This window comes from Somniosus microcephalus, chromosome 1 (genome assembly GCF_052327205.1).
Source record: "Somniosus microcephalus isolate GS21.2 chromosome 1, FLI_Smic_1.0, whole genome shotgun sequence".
Classification (NCBI taxonomy): Eukaryota; Metazoa; Chordata; class Chondrichthyes; order Squaliformes; family Somniosidae; genus Somniosus; species Somniosus microcephalus.
The window spans coordinates 381,459,918-381,480,219 of NC_140987.1; the positions used below are offsets into that span (position 1 = coordinate 381,459,918).

Below are 20,302 nucleotides of genomic sequence, written 5' to 3' on the forward strand. Positions count from 1 at the left end.
CACAGGGTCCTGTGAATTTATTTCCCCCTCTTTTCCTACTGCTTTTACCCCTTTCCCTCTTCTCAAAGGAATTGACACCTTGATGGAGTACGGTTACATCACCCAAGTTAGAAGATTGTGGGCTCAAGCACAACTTCAAAGACCTGAGCACATAATCCAGGATAACACTTCAGTGCAGGACTGAAGGAGCGCTGCACTGTCAGAATCTGGGTGAAAATCCAATATTTTGATAAACTCTTCTGCTACTGAAACCCTCATCCATGCCTTTGTTACCTCTAGACTTGACTATTCCAATGCTGGCTGGCCTCCCACGTTCTACCCTACGTAAACTTGAGGTCGTCCAAAACTCGCACCAAGTCCCATTCACCCATCACCCCTGTGCTCGCTGACCTACATTGGTTCCCGGTTAAGTAATGTCTTGATTTTAAAATTCTCTTCCTTATTTTCAAGTCCCTCCATGGCTTCGCCCCTGTAATCTCCTCCAGCCCCACAACACCCCCCACCCCCCTTGAGATATCTGCGCTCCTCTAATTCTGCCCTCTTGAGTATCCCTGATTATAATCACTCAACCATTGGTGGCCGTGCCTTCAGCTGCCTAGGCCCAAAGTTCTGGAATTCCCTGCCTAAACCTCTCTGCCTCTCTTTCCTCCTTTAAGACACTCCTTAAAACCTACCTCATCTGCCCTAATTTCTCTTTGTGGCTCATTGCCAAATTTTTTGTCTTAAAACACTCCTGTAAAGCGCCTTAGGACGTTTGACTATGTTAAAGGTGCTATATAAATACAAGTTGTTGTTGTTGACCCCATCTTACTCCTCATACCTTTCTCTGCTCCGCTATTGGTGGCTGTTCTTTCTATGCCCATGCCCGCTATATTGTTTTACCTACATCTCTACATCTTACCAGCTTCCTTCCTGCTTTCAAAAACTTCCTAAAAAAAGCCTCCTCTTCCACTGTGCTTTGCCCTCCTCAAAGACGTTTGTTTCCCTCCCTCTCTTCCTCATGCCCTGTCAGGTGCTCAGAGATAATTTTCCTTGTGTGAGGAATGCTTAAAAAATGCAAACTGCTGTTGGTAGGAAGAGTGTTGCGTTTTCCAGGACTAACCCTCTCTTTGACGAGCACATAAATTCACCTCCGAACCTAAAAAAGATGTAAAAACACTTTATCCACTGAAGTGAAACCCTTTTTTAAATTTTCGGCAAAAGGTATAGATTTTGCCTCTGACAACCACCCCCAACTGTGTGTCTAGTATCTTACTCTGCTACACTTGAAAATTTAATAAACATAGCTTTGACACACAAGTGGGATCTTCTTGAAATAGTTAAAGCGTGCCTGAGAAACAGACCATGTCAGGGTATAATAAAAGCTAATTGCTATGCACCCTACCCCCATTAAAGAAAAAAAGGAGCCATATGGAGTACACAGCCCGAGGAACTATTCCTACTAAGGAATTTCTACTGAAGATCATAGGAAGTCACTTCAGTAACTGCTTGATTACGCAGGGGCAAGATTTTTTTTTACCCTTCCTGAAGATTAAACCAGTAGTTATGATGTGTTGATAAAGAACATGTTGTCATTGGTGACTACCCTCGATGAGGCAGGATTGGATGACTGAATTATTGCCATCAGAGACACTTCCTCTCAGCAGGCCAATTCTGGTTCCAACCCTTGCAGTAGTGACAATAAACATCTCAGACAAAATTAAACTTTCAAAACTACAACTTCTACTGTCAAAGGGGAAGGTCACTTGGAGTAATGCTGCGTAAATTGTAAATACTCACTCTGAAGATGCTTTTACCCAAGTACTATTAAAAACCTGGTTTGGGAGAGTGCATCACTCTCCTGTCTATTTTAACTTCCACACCACCCTTTGTAAGCACACAGAACAGTAATTGGAGTACAAAGATCCATTTATGTGTATATGTAGTGTAATGATCATATTGCATGTCTTCATTTCAATCAAGACATTTTACTTGATCAGTTTTTGATGCTATTGACCAGAAAACTGCTCCTAGAATGAAGGCAATGTCATTTACAAATACAGTCAACGAGATCTGCGCAGTTATGTTCTGCTAATGTAATAGAGTCTTTAGATGTGACCTAACTTTAAAAAAAAAAACAATTACTTTGAATAATCACAAGTACAGGGCTCCTCTGCAGATTTCTGTAATCCTCCATTTTATTTGTAAAGCAGTGGAAAAGGTGCACTTGTTGACATTAAACAAGCCAATCTCCTGGACAGCTGGAGACACTTCCTATTACTAGTGCTGTCAGTAGCTTTTGCTCTTTTGTAGTCAAATCATTAAGACTACTGATTTATGGGTTTCACGGAAAGAGACAGAATCACAGAACGTGATCCCAAAACACTGGTAAAAATCCTGCCTCACTCGCTTACGTTACAACAGTCACTATATTTTCAAGTAAACACAATTTCAAAGTAGTTTAAATTATGGGAAGTACTTTAGGACGTTTGCGAGACATAATAAGGTGCGATATAATTATCACTTTTTAAAATCTGCATGTCATTTCACTCACTCTACCCTTTCTGTCTAACCCGTGCTAGTGCTTTACTCTCTTCCCACAAATGTTTTTCTATCTTTTCCAACAGCTTTCCTTTCTAGTGCATAACTTAGCATCACTCATGTTACAACCACATTCAGCCAATTAAACCATTTCCTTCCACCAGAACACGTACAACTGTTACCGTTATGGATTCTACCCAACTTATTACAAGTAAAGCTTCCAAGAGAAAACTCAAATGCCTCCTAAACTCCAAAGGCAATGGAGTGAAAAACTCTAGGACAACAGTCAATAGCACATGTACCATATAATACTCTTGTAGATGGCAACCCTGATCTCGGCAGGAACACTGTAAGATAGGTGCTGCCTTTGGAGTTGCCAAGACCCAACAAAGGAGCTGGTTTTTTTTGATGCCACTGGGAGCAATAGCATCTGTTCTCCATGTTACAAAAAGGGTATTGCGACACTGCAAAAAAGATTCACAAGGATGGTACCAGAACTGAGAGGATATACTTATCAGGAAAGGCTGAACAGCCTGGGGCTCTTTTCTCTAGAAAAGAGAAGGCTGAGGGGTGACCTGATAGAGGTCTATAGGATAATGAAAGGGTTTACTAGGACAGATGCAGAGAAAATGTTTCCACTTATGGGGGAGACCAGAACTAGAGGTTTTAAATGTAAGATAGTCACTAATAAATCCAAAAGTGAATTCAGTAGAAACTTCTTTACCCAGAGTGGTAAGAATGTGGAATGAACTACCACAAGGAGTAAGTTGAGGCGAATAGCACAGATACATTTAAGAGCAAGCTAGATAAGCACGAGGAAGAAAGGAACAGAAGGATATGCTGATAGGGTTAAATGAAGAGGGGTGGGAGGAGGCTAATGTGGAGCATAAATGCCAGCATAGAGCAGTTGGACCAAATGGCCTGTTTCTGTGCTGTAGACTCTATATAACAGCACAGTAGCAATGTGAACATTACATCTACCTGCATCAATCACAATTTTTTTCTCACCAGGAGAAGCCCACTGATGAGCCCCTTCCACAGGTAAGCAATGTAGTTTGCAAAATGCTGGTCTAAATGTGTCTGAATTTGGATGTTGCTCAGATTGTCCAGCAGGTTGTTAGAGCATGCGATGCTTTGCCACTGGAGTGGCTGAGGCAGAGACCATTACATCTTTTAAAAGAAAATTGGGTAAATATTTGAAACCGAGGAAGATACAGGGCTGTGGGAGTGTGTGGAGCAGTGGGAATGGTTTTAGATTGCTCTAGCAAAGAGCTGGCACAGACATGATGGGCCAATTAGCCTCTTTCTGTGCTGTAAACATCTACTGTTCAAATGGCACTTGGTGAAGGCAGAATGAACACTCACCTCGAATTACCACTGGACTTCTCCAGCAGATCATCAGTAGAACCCCCAGAGAAAATGCATAAATAGCTAAAAACAGCAATTTACGCTATCCCGCTCGGTCTTCCACCAAAGTTATGGCAGGTGAGTTATGCAGAAATTATCCCAATATTTTTAAATTGAACTAATAGGTCTCTCATGGTATTGCTCGTAGCAAGTCCTCTTAATCTCTGATCTTTGTTTCTGGCTCATTCCGTCACCCTGGTCTGTCTATCTTTTTCTCTCCTTTCCAGATAGCTCCCTTTATTCTTTATGCGATCTGTCTCTCGTCCTCAATGTAATCTATGCCCCTTGGATCTGTCTCATCTTCCAGATCTTTCTCTCTCCCTCTGTCTGACAGCACTCTCTATATCCACTGTCTTACTCCTGCTGTATTTTTGTCTATCCACTTCAACCTCCAACCCCACCCCCAAATCTCTTTCTCCATGCTTGGCTTTTTGTTGCAAGATCTTTCTCCATCAACCCCTGATTTTGGTCCTCCATGATCTCTGCCCATCTGATTTCTTGCTCTCAGTTTCTTTACTGATCTCTCTATCTATTCCAATCGCCCTCTATTACCCAAACTATATCTTTCCATATGCCAAGCTGTCTGCCTGCCATGATGTCTCTCTCACCTGCTGTGTCTTTGTCCTTTAGAGCTGTGAACAAAGAAAAGCAGAGTGGAGGTGGAGTCAGAGTGAAAAGACCATGAATAAGCAGGTGGGTCCTGGTATCGAGACAGAGTGGCAAGGTTAGGGTTGGGGCTAGCAGTAGGATCCAGGTAACATTAAGAGAGAGGTTTTGGGTCAGGGAGCGTGAATGGCCAGCATGGCCAAATAAACAACAGCAGGAAGTCCAGGAGTGCCTGAGGAAGGAAGCCGGAGTTAAACGAGTCTTGGATTAGGAAGCAGGAAGGAGGTGGCCTGGGACAAGGGAGAAGCGGGCCAGCATTGAGGACTGGGTCAGCTGAGAGATGGAAAGAGGCACACCACCACCACCTACTGTTGGAAGGGTACCCAGAGCATGAGAAAATTATCATGCCAGGTATGGCCAAATTGTCACAGAAGAAATAAGCATAACAAACAGTAAGTGTGTAGTAAGATAAGGTTAGTAAGATAGATGGTCTGGTACTGTGATAGTGTTAAATTGGTTCTTTTCAAGCTCCTGCCATCAGCAAAGCCACGTAGATGTTTGTTCTTTTTGCTTCCTTCATCAATGCTGACTCCTACCTCTTCCCTCAGTTTTTTCAATAATCTACTCACCCCCAATCTCTGTTCTTCAGAGGCCTGTTATCCTCCAACTTGTATGCTTCTTCAATGACATTCTGCCTCTTGTTCTCTGTATTTTCTGTGCTGCACTCCCTTCCGACCACTCTGTTTTTTCAGTTACCCAATCCTCTGCTTTTGTACTTTATCTTTGTGCCACCCCCCCCCCTCCCAGTTTTGCCATGCAGAAATGTGAACACAGCCGGGAACTGGGAATGAAATGTTCCAAAGACAAGCTAGAGAGGAAGGAAAAGAAGAAAAGTAAAAGAACAAGGAAATGGTGTAATGTTGTAAAAGTAAAGAAGCAGAGAGAAGGCAAGAGAAGTGAAGGTGAGAGAGGAAAAGAGGACTGAATAAGAGGGGCAGAAGAAGAGAAGCAAAGGAGGAAGGAGAAAAACAGAAGAGAATTAGGAGCGAGAAATAAATTTGTGAAGGTGTTGGAAAAAGGAAACTTTTTGGATACTTTCTGGTACTAGTATTGTTAGCTAGAATGGCATGAAAGGTTACAAATTGTTTGGTGGGGCTGAAAAAGTTGGGAACTGGCTCAAAAGAAGTTTGCAAACCACTGCTTTAGACTACCCACTCAGCTATGTCTGTATTTATTTATTTTTTTTAATAGATTTTACCTTGACTATAGTTTGTCCAGCTGATTTGCCAAGCAACTAATCAATGGAGCACTGACCAGCATTTTTTAAAATTCGTTCATGGGATGTGGGCGTCACTGGCAAGGCCAGCATTTATTGCCCATCCCTAGATGCCCTTGAGCAGGTGGTGGTGAGCCGCCTTCTTGAACCGCTGCAGTCCATGTGGTGAAGGTACTCCCACACTGCTGTTAGGGAGGGAGTTCCAGGATTTTGACCCAGCGACAATGAAGGATCGGCGATATACTTCCAAGTCAAGATGGTGTGAGACTTGGAGGGGAACCTGGAGGTGGTGGTGTACCCATGCGCCTGCTGCCCTTGTCCTTCTAGGTTGTAGAGGTCGTGGGTTTGGGAGATGCTGTCGAAGAAGTCTTGGCGAGTTGCTGCAGTGCATCTTGTAGATGGTACACACTGCAGCCATGGTACGCCAGTGGTGGAGGGACTGAATGTTTAAGGTGGTGGATGGGGTGCCAATCAAGCGGGCTGCTTTGTCTTGGATGGTGTCGAGCTTCTTGAGTGTTGTTGGAGCTGCACTCATCCAGGCAAGTGAAGAGTATTCCACCACACTCCTTACTTGTGCCTTGTAGATGGTGGAAAGGGTTTGGGAGTCAGGTGAGCTTGAAAAGGAGTCTATCCCACACTCTGCACAATGGACACTAAGTCAAGCCTTAACAAAAAAAAACAGAATGCTGTATATTTTCCATAGGAGACTATCAAACTATATCCAAGCTCTCCTAACATGTGAAAAGCAGTAATACTGCATGATGCTCAACAGTAACAATGCAGCTCTTCATTTGTATCTACAAACAAGGTCAACGAGGCAGAATAATGTCTCACATCACAACAGTGAAACTCAACTAATTTGTGAATATCCTTGTAACTAAGGAAAGGTTTCTTGTTCCTTTTACTTCATTGCTCCATATTTGCACGCATGTATCGTTCAGTAATTCTTTTGAATTTTGTTTCCCACCAGTGATTGGAAATGGCAGAGTCCAAAAAGGAGTTTGCTTGTCCACCTTTCAGCAGGGGAACGTTGCAAAATAAATTGGAGATAAGATTTATGAGAAAAGTATCTATCGGAATGAATGGCTTGAAGGAATTTAGTGTCATCAGAGACTTACAATTATATTTTAGTGTTTTGCTGTTGATTGTTTTCTTTGATATGTAAATCTTAGTATTTCCATCTGGATGTCTCATGCAGGAAGAAACTGATGTGGGTATGAGCCGTTAATGGCTGACTTGAAAAAAATCTTAGACACTAAGTATTGATATTGTACTGACGAAGGGGAAATCACATATACAGTGCATTTCAGCATACATAGGAATCAGACATCGGTGTACTGGGAATGACATACAGTATATAGGGGAATTAAACACACAGCATACATCAGTTTATAGGCAAATCATACACATGGGAGTGTATATCAACGTACCAGGAAATTGCATGCAGTGCATATCTGTGTACAAGGGAATCACACACATAGTATACATTACTGTACAGGGAAATCACACAGTATACAACAGTGTACGAGGGAATTACATGGAGTATACAGGAGAGTCACACACATGGTATATATCAGTGTATAGGAGAATCAAACAAACAGTGTCTTTTTTAAAAATTCATTCTTGGTATGTGGGCATTGCTGGCAAGTCCAGCATTTGTTGCCCTTCCCTAGTTGCCCGGAAACTGAGTGGCTTGCTAGGTCACTTCAGAGGGCAATTAAGAATCAACAACTTATATATTTATATAGCGCCTTTAACGTAACAAATTTGTCCCATGGCGCTTCACAGGAGTGTTAACAAAAAAAAAAAAATTACACCGAGCCATATAAGGAGATGTTAGGACAGATGACCAAAAGCTTGGTCAAAGCGGTAGGTTTTAAGGAGCGTCTTAAAGGAGGAAAGAGAAGTGGAGAGGCGGAGAGATTTAGGGAGGGAATTCCAGAGCTTAGGACCTAGGCAACTGAAGGCACGACCACCAATAGTGGAGCATTTAAAATTGATGATGTTCAAAAGGCCAGAATAGGAGGAGTGCAGAGGTCTAGGGAGATTACAGAGATTATGAGGGGTGAGGCCATAGAGGGATTTGAAAACAAGGATGAGAATTTTAAAATCGAGGCGTTGCTTAACTGGGAGCCAATGTAGGTCAACAAGCGCAGGGGAGATGGGTGAGCGGGATTTGGTGCGAGTTAGCACACAGGCAGCAGAGTTTTGGATGACCTCGAGTTTATGGAGGGTAGAATTAGGGAAGTCGGCCAGGAGTGTATTGGAATAGTCAAGTCTAGAGGTGATAAAGGCATGGATGAGGGTTTCAACAGCAGATAAGTTGAGGTAAAGGCAAAGGCGGAGACAGGCGATATTACGAAGGTGAAAATGGGCAGTCTTAGTGATAGAATGGATAGGAGGTAGGAAGCTCAATATGTGATCAAATATGACACCAAGGTTGCGAACAGACATGGTCAGCCTTAGGCAGTTGCTGGGGAGAGAGATCGAATCAGTGGAAAGGGAATGGAGTTTGTGGTGTGAACTGAAGACAATGGCTTCGGTCTTCTTGATATTTAATTGGTGAAAATTTCTACTTATCCAGTGCTGGATGTCTGACAAGCAGTCTGATAGTATAGAGACAGTGGAGGGTTCGGAAGAGGTAGAGCTGGGTATCATCAGCGTACATGTGAAAACTCATGTTGTGTTGCTGGATGATGTCACCAAGGGGCAGCATGTAGATGAGAAATAGGAGGAGGCCAAGGATAGATCCTTGGGGGATACCAGAGGCGACAGTGCGGTATCAGGAAGAGAAGCCATTGTAGGTGATTCTATGGTTATGGCTGGAAAGATAGGAATGAAACCAGGAGAGTGCAGTCCCATCCAGCTGGGATGACGGTGGAGAGGCATTGGAGCAGAATTTTGTGGTCAACCATGTCAAAGGCTGCAGACAGGTCCAGAAGGATGAGAAGGGATAGATTACCTTTGTCGCAGTCAATTAGGATGTCATTTGTGACCTTGGCGAGGGCAGTTTCAATAGCGTGGCAGGGGCGGAAGCCCAATTGGAGGGATTCAAACAAGGGAGTTCTGGGAAAGATGGGCACGTACTTGGGAGACGACAACACACGTTCAAGAACTTTGGAGAGGAAAGGGAGTTTGGAGATGGGGTGATAGTTTGCAAGGGCGGAGGGGTCAAGGGTTTTTTTGTGGGGAGGGGTGATGATGGTAGATTTGAAGGAAAGGAGGACAATACCGGAGGAGAGAGAACCGGTAACTTAATCCGCTAGCGTGGGAGCCAAGAAGGAAAGTTGGGTTAGCAGCAATTTAGTAGGAATAGGGTCGAGAAAGCAGAAGATTGGTCTCATTGACAAGATGAGCTTTGAAAGGGCAAGGGGGAGACATTAGAGAAATATGCAAATTTAGGGTTAGGGCAGAGGGAAAACAGAGAAGTAAGGTCCGGTGGGCTTGGGGGAGAGGGGGAATTGAAAGCAGAAGCAGTTGAACAGATGTTGTCAATCTTTTTAACAAAGAAGTCCATGAGCTCCTCATATTTATCTTTGGAGGTGAGGGAAGAGGAGACAGGAGAGGGTGGTTTGAGAAGATTGTTAGTGGTGGTGAAGAGAAGCCTGGTGTTATTTTTGCCATCCTGGATGAACTTAGAATAATGGGCGGTTTTAATGATGGAAAGCAGGACCTGGTAGTGCTTTATATGATCTAGCCAAATCGGGTGATGGATGACGAGACCAAATATCTGCCAAAGATGTTCAAGGATGAGGCCAGGGGGAACGACTATGGTGAGAGAGTCTAATGATTTTAGTGTGGACAAGGGCATCAATGGTGGTGAAGAGGGTGTGATTTAGTAAGTCAGTAGCTGCAGAGATGTCATGTAGAATTGTAGGCCAAAGGCTAGGTAGTTGGAAATTATAAAGTGCAGTGGTAAGGGACTTGAGGAAAAGTTTTTTCCAGGGTCGGATCTGAAAAGTGGGTTAAGGAGGGGGAAGGGGAATATGGGTAGAGAGCGATGTAAGGAAGTGGTCAGAGATTGCCATATGGGTGGGTGGTACAGAATAAGGGTTTTAAAAGAGAGATGTGAGGGGTGGAACAAAGTAAAATGCTCAAAGGAGAGGTTGCCAGAGAAGTAGGGAGACACACCAAGGTGTGATAAAGATATAAGGGCTACACCACCCTTAATTAAATACATTTTTTAAAGTATCTTTTTAAAAGCTTATAAATTTTATTTTAGTACAGCTTTTGAAATTCATCCTCGTGTATTTCAAAATTTTTTCAAGAACAGCTATTGGGCAGAAAATGCTAGGCTGTAACAAAAATTATTTCAGCAATACAGCTGACTGAACTGTACTGATGAATCCTGAGAAATGAGGTACACTGAACATGTTCAGAGTTCAGGCTGAACAATCCAAATTCAGCACATAGCATCACAACTCTGAAGAAAATATCAAGTATATGCCCAGGCTTTTGGAAAAGGTCAAGGCCTTCAAGTAAAAACTTCAGTGAAGGCATTAAAAGACACAAAAGACAATTCAATGAACAAATTTAATCATGTTATTTTGAAATATGTAATTTTTAAATTTTTTGTTTAAACCCTTATTTTACTGGGTGAAGAAATTATTTTCCAGGCACTTACTTCTTTGCATGATGCCATCCCCCAGGCCAGTTTATTGCCACCTGATATTTTTTGTCCATCAGGCACTGTGCTGCTGTAAGAGTGGCCCCAGCTACCGCTGCAGCATAATCAAACACTCCTTCTGTTGCAGGGCAATCATAACCTGAAAAATATAGAAATGGGGAAAGGTGATCAAACAGAAAGAATAGTTAAACCAAGTCAATGGCTGACAGGAAACCTGAACTATGGGCAACCCAGACATACAGGACCTAGCCACAGAATAGACAGTTTTTTCTAACATCAGTTTATCCTCTCTCTCTTATTTTTTTTTCTCACCTTCAGCCACCATTTCTCTGCTTTCCTGAGTGTGTTGTCCTTGCTTAGGTATGATTCCATGGCCACTCACTCAAGTGGCTATTACTCAGATGCAAGCTTTGAAAATGCATGGCATCCAGCTATTCAACTGCAGGACAAATCACAACTGAGTCCAATTCTGTCCGCAAACAACATCCAGACACACGCAGTTTCAGATCTGGATAACAACCAGGTGCAGGAACCCTGACAGACTTTTCCTTTCATAACCCAAAGGCGTTGAAGCGAATTGTAGCACCTCTACCATTGCTTGAGCAGAGATTAGTTAATTCAGCACAGACGGATAATTGAATCACACTCTGTATATTGCTATTCACTGTATAAACTCACCGAGCTGTCAAGAAAGCCATTTCCTCTTCCTTTTTCAGCCTCTCCAATGCCACATGCCATTTCCTGAGCTGAAAGAAACCCTCATACAATCTGCTCCTGGGTCTCTGCTGCTCATCAACTAACCATTGGGAGATACATTGTATCAGACTAGAACACTTAAGCCTCCTGGAGTAACTGATTTTCCCCAGAGCAACTAATCCTTCCAATTCCCTCCTCCAGAGAGGAAGTTCGTGGGAAAGAAATAAAAAAATCAGAGTGCAAGTCAAACCTACATCACTTTTGCACAACTCCCAGTAACTATATTATCATGCAGAGTGCATGAAGTTGCTCTGCTTTAAAGAGCTCCAAATGCAACTCATCTTGAGATAATTGTCTTTCTTCAGATTCAAAACATCAGCTAATGCCTCACATCAGCCTGAATTTCAATGTACTGTAATTTTTTTGCCAAAGGCTGAGTCTCCCTCTTTTTAAAGACCTTTCTTGGGTCAGCCCACACCACACACTGTCAGTGGGCCAAAATCATTTACAGGTTATTATTTTTAAAAAAGGTTTAAAAAGGATTTGAATGTTGTCCTTTACTATTCTAAAATCCCTTATGGGTCTTTGGCAGTCCATAGGAAAGAGAGAGTGAGTGAGGGGAAGATCAAGTTACCCGAGGTTGTGTGGGTATCTCCTCATTACCAGGTGCACAATAGTACAGGATTAGAAACAGGTCACTTGGCCGTACTTCAGCACAGAATGATTCACAAAAACATGGAAAAACAGAGGAAAATTATAATTTAAATAAAGAGCGTATTATACTTCAGCATGTCAGCTTAACCTAAAATAGGAAGGATGTGAACAATACTGCAGATTTACATCCAGACAGCATACCCTGCATCACCCCCTGCATACTTCATTCTAGTTCATTGAACACCAGAGCACGAGGCCTTTGTTTCTACCACAGAAAGCAACAGAAATGCTTTTTTCCCCCCTTCCAAAGCCAATTGGGAGCCAGAGAGTAGGGATTTCAGGGTAGGAAACACCAGTCTGGTTGCCTTTGTCCTTTCCTAATATTGGCTGCTAACAGTTCCACAGAAGGTCCTTTGTTAGATCAGGTTTACGTGAAAGATAATGAGAGTTCTGTGAGCTCAAATTCCTCTATGCTGGAATGGTCCCAGCTTTCAGACAACCTGACTGACACTAATCCTTATCTATAGAGTTATTGCGAGGCACAGTCTAAGGCTGCGTAACACCTAGCAACAGGAGAAAGGCTTGGCAGCCCGAGCAAAGCTGAGGATCCTCTTCTGACACAGACAGACAGGAGACAGTGCTTTTCACAAACTCATTACTTTTTGGAAACCATGAGAGGCTGTGTTTGTGACAGTCAGCCTTTTTCTAGGTAGTGCAGTAAGACGAGGTTAACTTCTTGAGTACCAAAATTCCATAGGAGCTGGAAATATTGGGTAGTGTGGAAGAGGTTGATTTGTATCATTGATTACCAATGCAATGGCAGAGATAAACAAGTTATTTTCTTCTGTTGTCTGCTCACTTGTTGATCATGATCATTAAAAAAAATACTATGGTCAGAATTTTGAAGTTTAGGCCCGCCGGGAGCGGGGGAGTTAGTAGAACGTGGGAAACCCGAAGTGTGACGTCATCTGCAGGTTCCCCGCCGAGAAGTTAGCCTGGTTGACAGGCTGGACAGGAGGCCGCAGGACCAGGTAGGGGCGGGGGCTGCTGGTGGGGCCGAGAAGAGCACTCCTGCTGCTCTCGGCCCACAATGATTGCTCCCAGAGACTGTCCCCGCCTTGCTGCAGCTGCCGGGAATCCCAAGTCCCGGGATCCTTGGCTGGCCACAGTTAATCTGAGGCTTCCAGCCTCATTATGATATAAGAACATAAGAAATAGGAGCAGGAGTAGGCCATATGGTCCTTTGAGCCTGCTCTGCCATTCAATAAGATCATGGATGATCTTCGACTTCAACTCCACTTTCCCACAATATCCCTTGATTTCCCTAGAGTCCAAACATCTATCTATCTCAGCCTTGAATCTACTCAAAGACTCAGCATCCACAGCCCTTTGGGGCAGAGAATTCCAAAGATTCACAACCCTCTGAGTGAGGAAATTCCTCCTCATCTCAGTCTTAAATGGCCGACCCCTTATCCTGAGACTATGCCCCCTGGTTCTATACTCTCCAGCCAGGGGAAACAATCTCTCAACATCTACCCTGTTAATTCTCCTCAGAATCTTATATGTTTCAATGAGATCACCTCTCATTCTTCTAAACTCCAGAGAGTATAGGCCCAATCTACACAATCTCTCATCATAGGACAGCCCTTTCATCCCAGGAATCAATCTAGTGAACCTTAGTTGCACCGCCTCCAAGGCATGCATGTCCTTTCTCAGATAAGGAGACCAAAACTGTGCACAGTACTCCAGGTGTGGTCTCACCAAAGCCCTGTACAATTGTCGTAAGACTTCCTTACTCTTGTACTCCAACCCCCTTGCAATAAAGGCCAACATGCCATTTGCCTTCCTAATTGCTTGCAGGTAAGCATGCTAACTTTGTGTTTCCTGTATGAGAACGCCTAAAACTCTATGAACACCAACATTTTATAGTTTCTCACCATTTAAAAAATATTGTTTTTCTGTTCTTCCTACCAAAGTGAATAACCTCACATTTCCCCACATTATACTCCATCTGCCACTTTATTGCCCACTCACTTAACCTGTCTATATCCCTTTGCAGGCTCTTTGTGTCCTCCTCACAGCTTACTTTCCCACCTAGCTTTGTATCGCCAGCAAACTTGGATACATGCACTCAGTCCCTTCATCTAAGTCATTAATATAGATTGTAAATAGCAGAGGCCCAAGCTCTGATCCTTGCAGCACCCTAGTTACAGTCTGCCAACTGGAAAATGACCCGTTTGTCCCTACTCTCTGTTTTCTGTCCGTTAACCAATCCTCGATCCATGCTAATATATTACCCAACCCCATGAGCCCTTATCTTGCGTAGCAACCTTTTATGTGGCACCTCATCGAATGTCTTTTGGAAATCCAAATATACTACATCCACTGGTTCCCCTTTATTTACCCTGCTAGTTACATCCTCAAAAAACTCTAATAAATTTGTTAAACACGATTTCCCTTTCATAAAACCATGATGACTCTGCCAAATCATATGATTTTCTAAGTGTCCTGTTACCATTTCCTTAATAATGGATTCCAGCATTTTCCTGATGACTGATGTCAGGCTAACTGGCCTGTATGTACCCTGTTTTCTCTCTCCTTCCTTTCTTGAATAGCGGGGTTACATTTGCTACCTACCAAGCCGCTGAGACCGTTCTAGAATCTCGGGAATTTTGGAAGATCAAAACCAATGCATCCATTATCTCTGCAGCCACCTCTTTTAGAACCCTAGGATGTAGGCCATCAGGTCCAGGGGATTTGTCGGCTTTTAGTCCCATTAGCTTCTCAAGTACCTTTTCTCTACTGATATTAATTACTTTAAGTTCCTCAGTCTTATTAGCCCCTTGGTTCCCCACTATTTTTGGTATGCTTTTTGTGTCTTCTACTGTGAAGACAGATACAAAATATTTGTTTTAAATCTCTGCCATTTCCTTATTGCCCATTATAATTTCACCTGTCTCAGCCTCTAAGGGACTAACACTTACTTTTGCTACTCTCTTCCTTTTTATATACTTGTAGAAGCTCTTACAATCTGTTTTTATATTTCTTGCTAGTTTACTCTCATTCTATTTTCTCCCTTTTTATCAAGATAAACATTACTTTCAAGGTAAAGTTCTCGCTCTCGCGTAGTAAGGGTCATTTTTGATTTTGAGGTTGTTGCCAATCAAGTAGGAAATCAACCTACATTCTGCCATGAGAACTATTTACTGATATTCCCATCATAGAATCATCAGTTTTACAGCATAGAAGAAAGCCATTTAGCCCATTGGACTTGTGGTGACTCTGAAACAGCTATGCACTTAACCCATCCCCACACCTTTTAATTTTTTTTTCAAATATTTATCCATTGCCTTTTTAAAAGCGACATTATATATTCAGTTTCCACTACTGTTTCTGCTAGGGTATACTATATACTAACTGTCCGCATAAAAATACTTGCCCTAATCATTCCCTGCGTTCTTTTGGCGACGATCTTAAATTTATACCCTCCAGTTACCAACTTACTGACCAGTGGAAATAGCCTTAGGAATTCTGAACACTTCTAGCAGATTGCCTCTTAACCTTTTCTGTTCAATTGAAAGAAGCTTAGTTTCTCCAAACCACCTCCAACACGGCATTACCATCGCCGAATCCCTCACCATCAACATCCTGGGGGGTCACCATTGACCAGAAACTTAACTGGACCAGCCACATAAATACTGTGGCAACAAGAGCAGGTCAGAGGCTAGGTATTCTGTGGCGAGTGTCTCACCTCCTGACTCCCCAAAGCCTTTCCACCATCTACAAGGCACAAGTAAGGAGTGTGATGGAATACTCACCACTTGCCTGTATGAGTGCAGCTCCAACAACACTCAAGAAGCTCGACACCATCCAGGACAAAGCAGCCCACTTGATTGGCACCCCAGCCACCAGCTTAAACATTCACTCCCTCCAGCACCAGCGTACCGTGGCTGCAGTGTGTACCATCTACAAGATGCACTGCAGCAACTCACCAAGGCTTCTTCGGCAGCATCTCCCAAACCCGTAACCTCTTCCACCTAGAAGGACAAGGGCAGCAGGCGCATGGGAACACCACCACCTCCAAATTCCCCTCCAAGTCACACACCATCCTGACTTGGAAGTATATCGCCGTTCCTTCATCGTCACTGGGTCAAAATCCTGGAACTCCGTCCCTAACAGCACTGTGGGAGTACCTTCATCACATGGACTGCAGCGGTTCAAGGCGGCGGCTCACCACCGCCTTCTCAAGGGCAATTAGGGATGGGCAATAAATGCTGGCCTTGCCAGCGATGCCCACATCCCATGAATGAATTTTTTAAAAAGCTGCTCACAGGCCTCTGTCAACATTTCACTGTCCTAGCTACTAGATGGCACAAAAACTGCTCACGGACAACCGTTTCCAGTTCTCTCTTCCTCCCACAAATTATGGGGCGATCCCTTGCCTCTTCTCAGTGTCATTCCACAACAGAATAGTTGAAATTGAAAACCCTCAGTGACATAATGTTGCACTATATGATAGTATTCAACTTGTCCGGGGTCCCTCAAGATGGCTCCTGGCCAGTCAGCTCCCTAGGGAGCTCCTTACTGTGCACCTCTATCCTTGGCCACCCACCGCCTTTGCCCTTTCTCCCCAGTCTCCTCTCTTCCACTGTTTAAGTTCCCCTGGCTCTAATAATGGTTGCAATTTAACCCTAACTACAAGTTAATGGCGAGTTTAAAGTGCCCACTGCCCATCCTCCAGCCACATCTGCTCTGTTTTTCTCAGTGAGCACTGGATCTTTTCTCAAATTCCTGGCCTTCTCTGGACATCAAGGCTACACTTTTACACTGGACTACACTGTAAGACCCAGCTGCTGTGTCTCTGATCTGCTGCTCAGTTGCTTAAATTTTAAAGTAACTTTGTCTAGTTTACAGCCTATCCCCCACCACTGTTGTTACCTGCTGAGCCTGTGACTGTTCCATTGGTCCTACTGGTTTTTCAGCTTCACCTAGTCTGGTTCCTGGCCAGAGATTCGCTCACCTGGGCTGAAGTACATTTCTCCGCTGCTTCAGGATCTTATGGCAACCTCCAACTGCCCCACCGTTTTTCTACCCTGCAACTGATTCTGCACACCTCCTAGATCTTCATTCCCATGGAAATACTTCAAATAGCTTCTGGACTCACTGGCTCGCCACACCTGTCTCTGAACCTGGACACAAGTTCGTCGATGCTCCATGCTGACTCCACCCTACCTATGTCAACTTTATCCCACTATGGGACCTCTGACTTTAACTCTGGGCTCCCGCCTATTTGCCCAGAAATTCGGGTCTCCACGGGTGAGTACACATGGGGTACTCACCCGTAAGCCCAATGGAAGTGCCGGTTTCGTGCATGCACTGCGCATGTGCGGGAAACCAGCACTTTCGTTCCCCTGAAAGAAGGGGTAAAAAGGTGGAACGTGTGCGCGGGAGAGGCAGCGCGTGCACATTGAACTTACGTTTTTTTCCCAGGTTTCTCCGGGAAGGTAAGTCTCCAGAAGTTAGACATGTAAAAAGCAGTCGCAAGGCCTGCTTTTAACAAGGTAAGTGGTGAATTAATTAAAATTAAAACATTTTTTCCACAGGTTTATTATTTTTAAATACTTTAAAGAAAGGTAAGTTTATTTTTAGCCCCGTTAGAAAATGTAATTAATTTTTCAAAAATTTAAATTATTGTTTAAAAGAGTTATTTCATGTAATTTATAGTTTATTTTAAAAATGTGATGTTTTAAAAAAAATTATTTGAGGTTTTAGTGATGTTTTGGGGCTTATAGTATTTATAGGTTTGACAGCCCTTCCTGTCAAACTTATGAATGAAGCATTCCCTGCTACCATTGGCTCTCCATGGCCCACATCGAACTAACTGCGCCCCTGGGATACGCAAGCACTGCGCGCCGGCAGTTGGAGGAGGCCCAGGATCGCAATTCCACGGGGGCTCACAGCTCAACGGCCGGCGTGCAAGGTAAGTGCAGGTCGGAGGCTTGCACCCGCGGGAAGCCCCCGACCCGAATTTCTGGGCCATTGTCTCCTCTCTATTCCTTGTTTACTACCAGGATATATGTATCCCAATCTTACTCTGTAACCAGGTCTACGTAACTTGAGTTTCCCTGTATCTATTTGCGTGCGCGTTTTGGCTGCCACTCAGGACCCGAGCCCAGCACTATTTCCACTTTTTACTCCCTTTTTTTTCTTTTCTCTTTACCCCTCCAAGACCCCTCTCTCCTGTTGTCATGCTTCCTTTCATTTATCCCCCCATCGGATACTCTGCACTCCTTGACCTTCCTACTCGCCTGCTGCCCTCCCAGGCTTGACTCCCTCTTAGGTAATTCTGTATCTCTCTTGGCATCCTCCGAAGGGCCCATCGAGGCACTCATTGCTGCCTCCTTATGAGCAGCAATCCCAACTGCCCCATCCTACTTGCTCACTGACTTTCCTGTCCAGCGTGCCCGTTAGGGAAAATCTTTCCTACCTCCTTCCCGTCCCACTTACCCCTCCCAATGCTGACCCTGTGAACTCCGCCACTGGATCAGCTATCACTGCTCCTCTCCGCACCTCCGGCCAGAACGTCCGTTCACTTGTGAACAAGGTCCTTGCCAGCCATGAGCTTATTGTGGATGATTGTATCAACATCATGGCCTTGACAGAAACCTGGCTGAGAGGTGATGACACCTTCCCCCTAAATGAAGTCTCCCTGCCTGGCTATACCTTCCACCACTTGTGCCGTCCAGACTGTGGTGGTGGTGGTGTGGCTCTTATCACCAAATTAAACCTTGGTCTGTCTCCCTACTCCTCTGGCAGCTTCTCCTCCTTTGAGCATCTCACCTTGTTCCACCCCTCTCGCCTCTCATTTAAAAGCCTCAATCTTACCACCCACCTAAGTACCATGACAATTTTCTCACCGAGATATCTTCACCGCTTTCCTCCCTCAGCCTCTGCACCAAGTGACTTCACATCCTCGGTGATTTTGACCTCCATCTCTACTCACCATGCTCTCTCTCCTCTGAGTTCACTGCTCTCCTATCCTCCCTTAATCTCTCCCTCCTTATAAACGCCCCAAACCCATATTCACGGCCACCCCCTTGACGTTGTCATTATCGTGTGGCTTTGCTACTCCCATTGTGTCAATCACAGATAAGGCCATCTCTGATCACTTCCTCTGATCACCCACATTTCCCTCCCAACCCTACTTCCTTCTGTGTCCGCCCCTGGATAAAACCCTCTACCAATTATTCACTTACCACTGCATTTTCAAAATCCAAGCTGTCCAACCTTTGGCCCTCCATTCACCACGACATTTCTGCAGCTAACGATCTGCTCAACCACATCTCACCTCCACCTTTAATGCCCTAGTCCCCATTAAAACCATTACTTTCTCTCACCCTGGCTGTTCCCCCAGTATGGCCCTCATCTCCTCTCCCTTAAGTCCAAGGGACGCAGACTTGAACATATATGGCGGACAACTGGTTTAGCCATTCATCGCCAGATCTGGCTATTCCACATAAAGCACTATCGGGTCTCCTGCTCTCATCTGCCAAAACTGCTCACTATTCCAGGATCATCCTGGAATGCAAAGATAACTCCCGGCTTCTTTTCTCTACTGCAAACCATCTTCTTAAACCCCTCTCCCCTGCCTCCTCCCCCTCACCTCCAACAAGTGCGACAAGCTCATGGACTTCTTTGTCACTAAGATTGAGACCACCCGTTCAACTGCCTCTGCCGCTTCCCCCACATGCCCACTGGACCAAACTTCCTCCAAGGTTCCCCCCAGCCCTAGCCCTGAACACGCATCTTTCTCTAGTTTCTCAAATGCCTCATCCAACCTCTCCATGGCACAGGACAATAGATAGTGCTAACCAAGGTTAAAACAGAGTGCTTCTCCTAACACCATAATAGTGTATAGTTTTGCGTTTGGTTGTGGAATAAGGTATTCTGATTCTGCTTTTGTATCTGGTGATGCAGCTGGTTTGCGAACCTTGATGACACACAAAAGTCGGTGTGTAAATTTTGCTACAGTTTATTCAAAAAAAAGTCATGGTGGTGAACCAGGAGTAAAATGTCTTGACACAACAGTGCACTACACAATACAACATCATGACTTCATGCCCAGCAGCATCTTGATCCTAGAACTTCGCAGAGACATCAAGGCAAGGTCGGGTGCCACTCCACAGGAAAGGAGAGAAACACATAAAATATTAAGACTATTGGGTGATGCAAGTAACCTCCCTTTAACTACTCTCACACCACTTCTATAGAGACATCAGCCAGCGCTGAGCTAAGGAATCTGTGCTACTCTGGATCAGTCATAAAACCGGCCTTGGAATCACGAGCATTAGCTTAGTCACAAGTTTGTGCTTCCACCCAATGCAAACTTTGAATCTCAACAGGTGTGGCACAAAGCTCAAATATATTAATTTCTCTATACTGGTAACTTAAAAAAATTCTATGCTCTGAAATTAACATGAAAAGAGGTAACCTTAGAAGCTACAGTCTCCTTCAAT

General features: G+C 44.0%; 1 protein-coding gene across 6 annotated transcripts in view; it reads right to left on the reverse strand.

Annotated features, from left to right (window-relative positions):
- hdac8 (histone deacetylase 8) overlaps positions 1 to 20,302 on the reverse strand; it is a 105,171-nt gene that overhangs the window by 56,600 nt on the left and 28,269 nt on the right. For 4 of the 6 annotated variants that reach the window (XR_015079423.1, XR_015079424.1, XM_085996192.1 and 1 more), the window contains exons 4-5: positions 10,434 to 10,575; positions 1,103 to 1,138 (exon numbers count right to left, since the gene is read on the reverse strand). Coding sequence is in view for 4 of the 6 variants with exons in the window: in XM_085996192.1 (XP_085852318.1) it covers positions 1,103 to 1,138; positions 10,434 to 10,575 (178 nt within the window). In the remaining 2 variants the exon portion in view is untranslated. The remainder of the gene's footprint in view (positions 1 to 1,102; positions 1,139 to 10,433; positions 10,576 to 20,302) is intronic. The other 2 variants (XM_085996196.1, XM_085996199.1) reach the window with 1 other exon arrangement.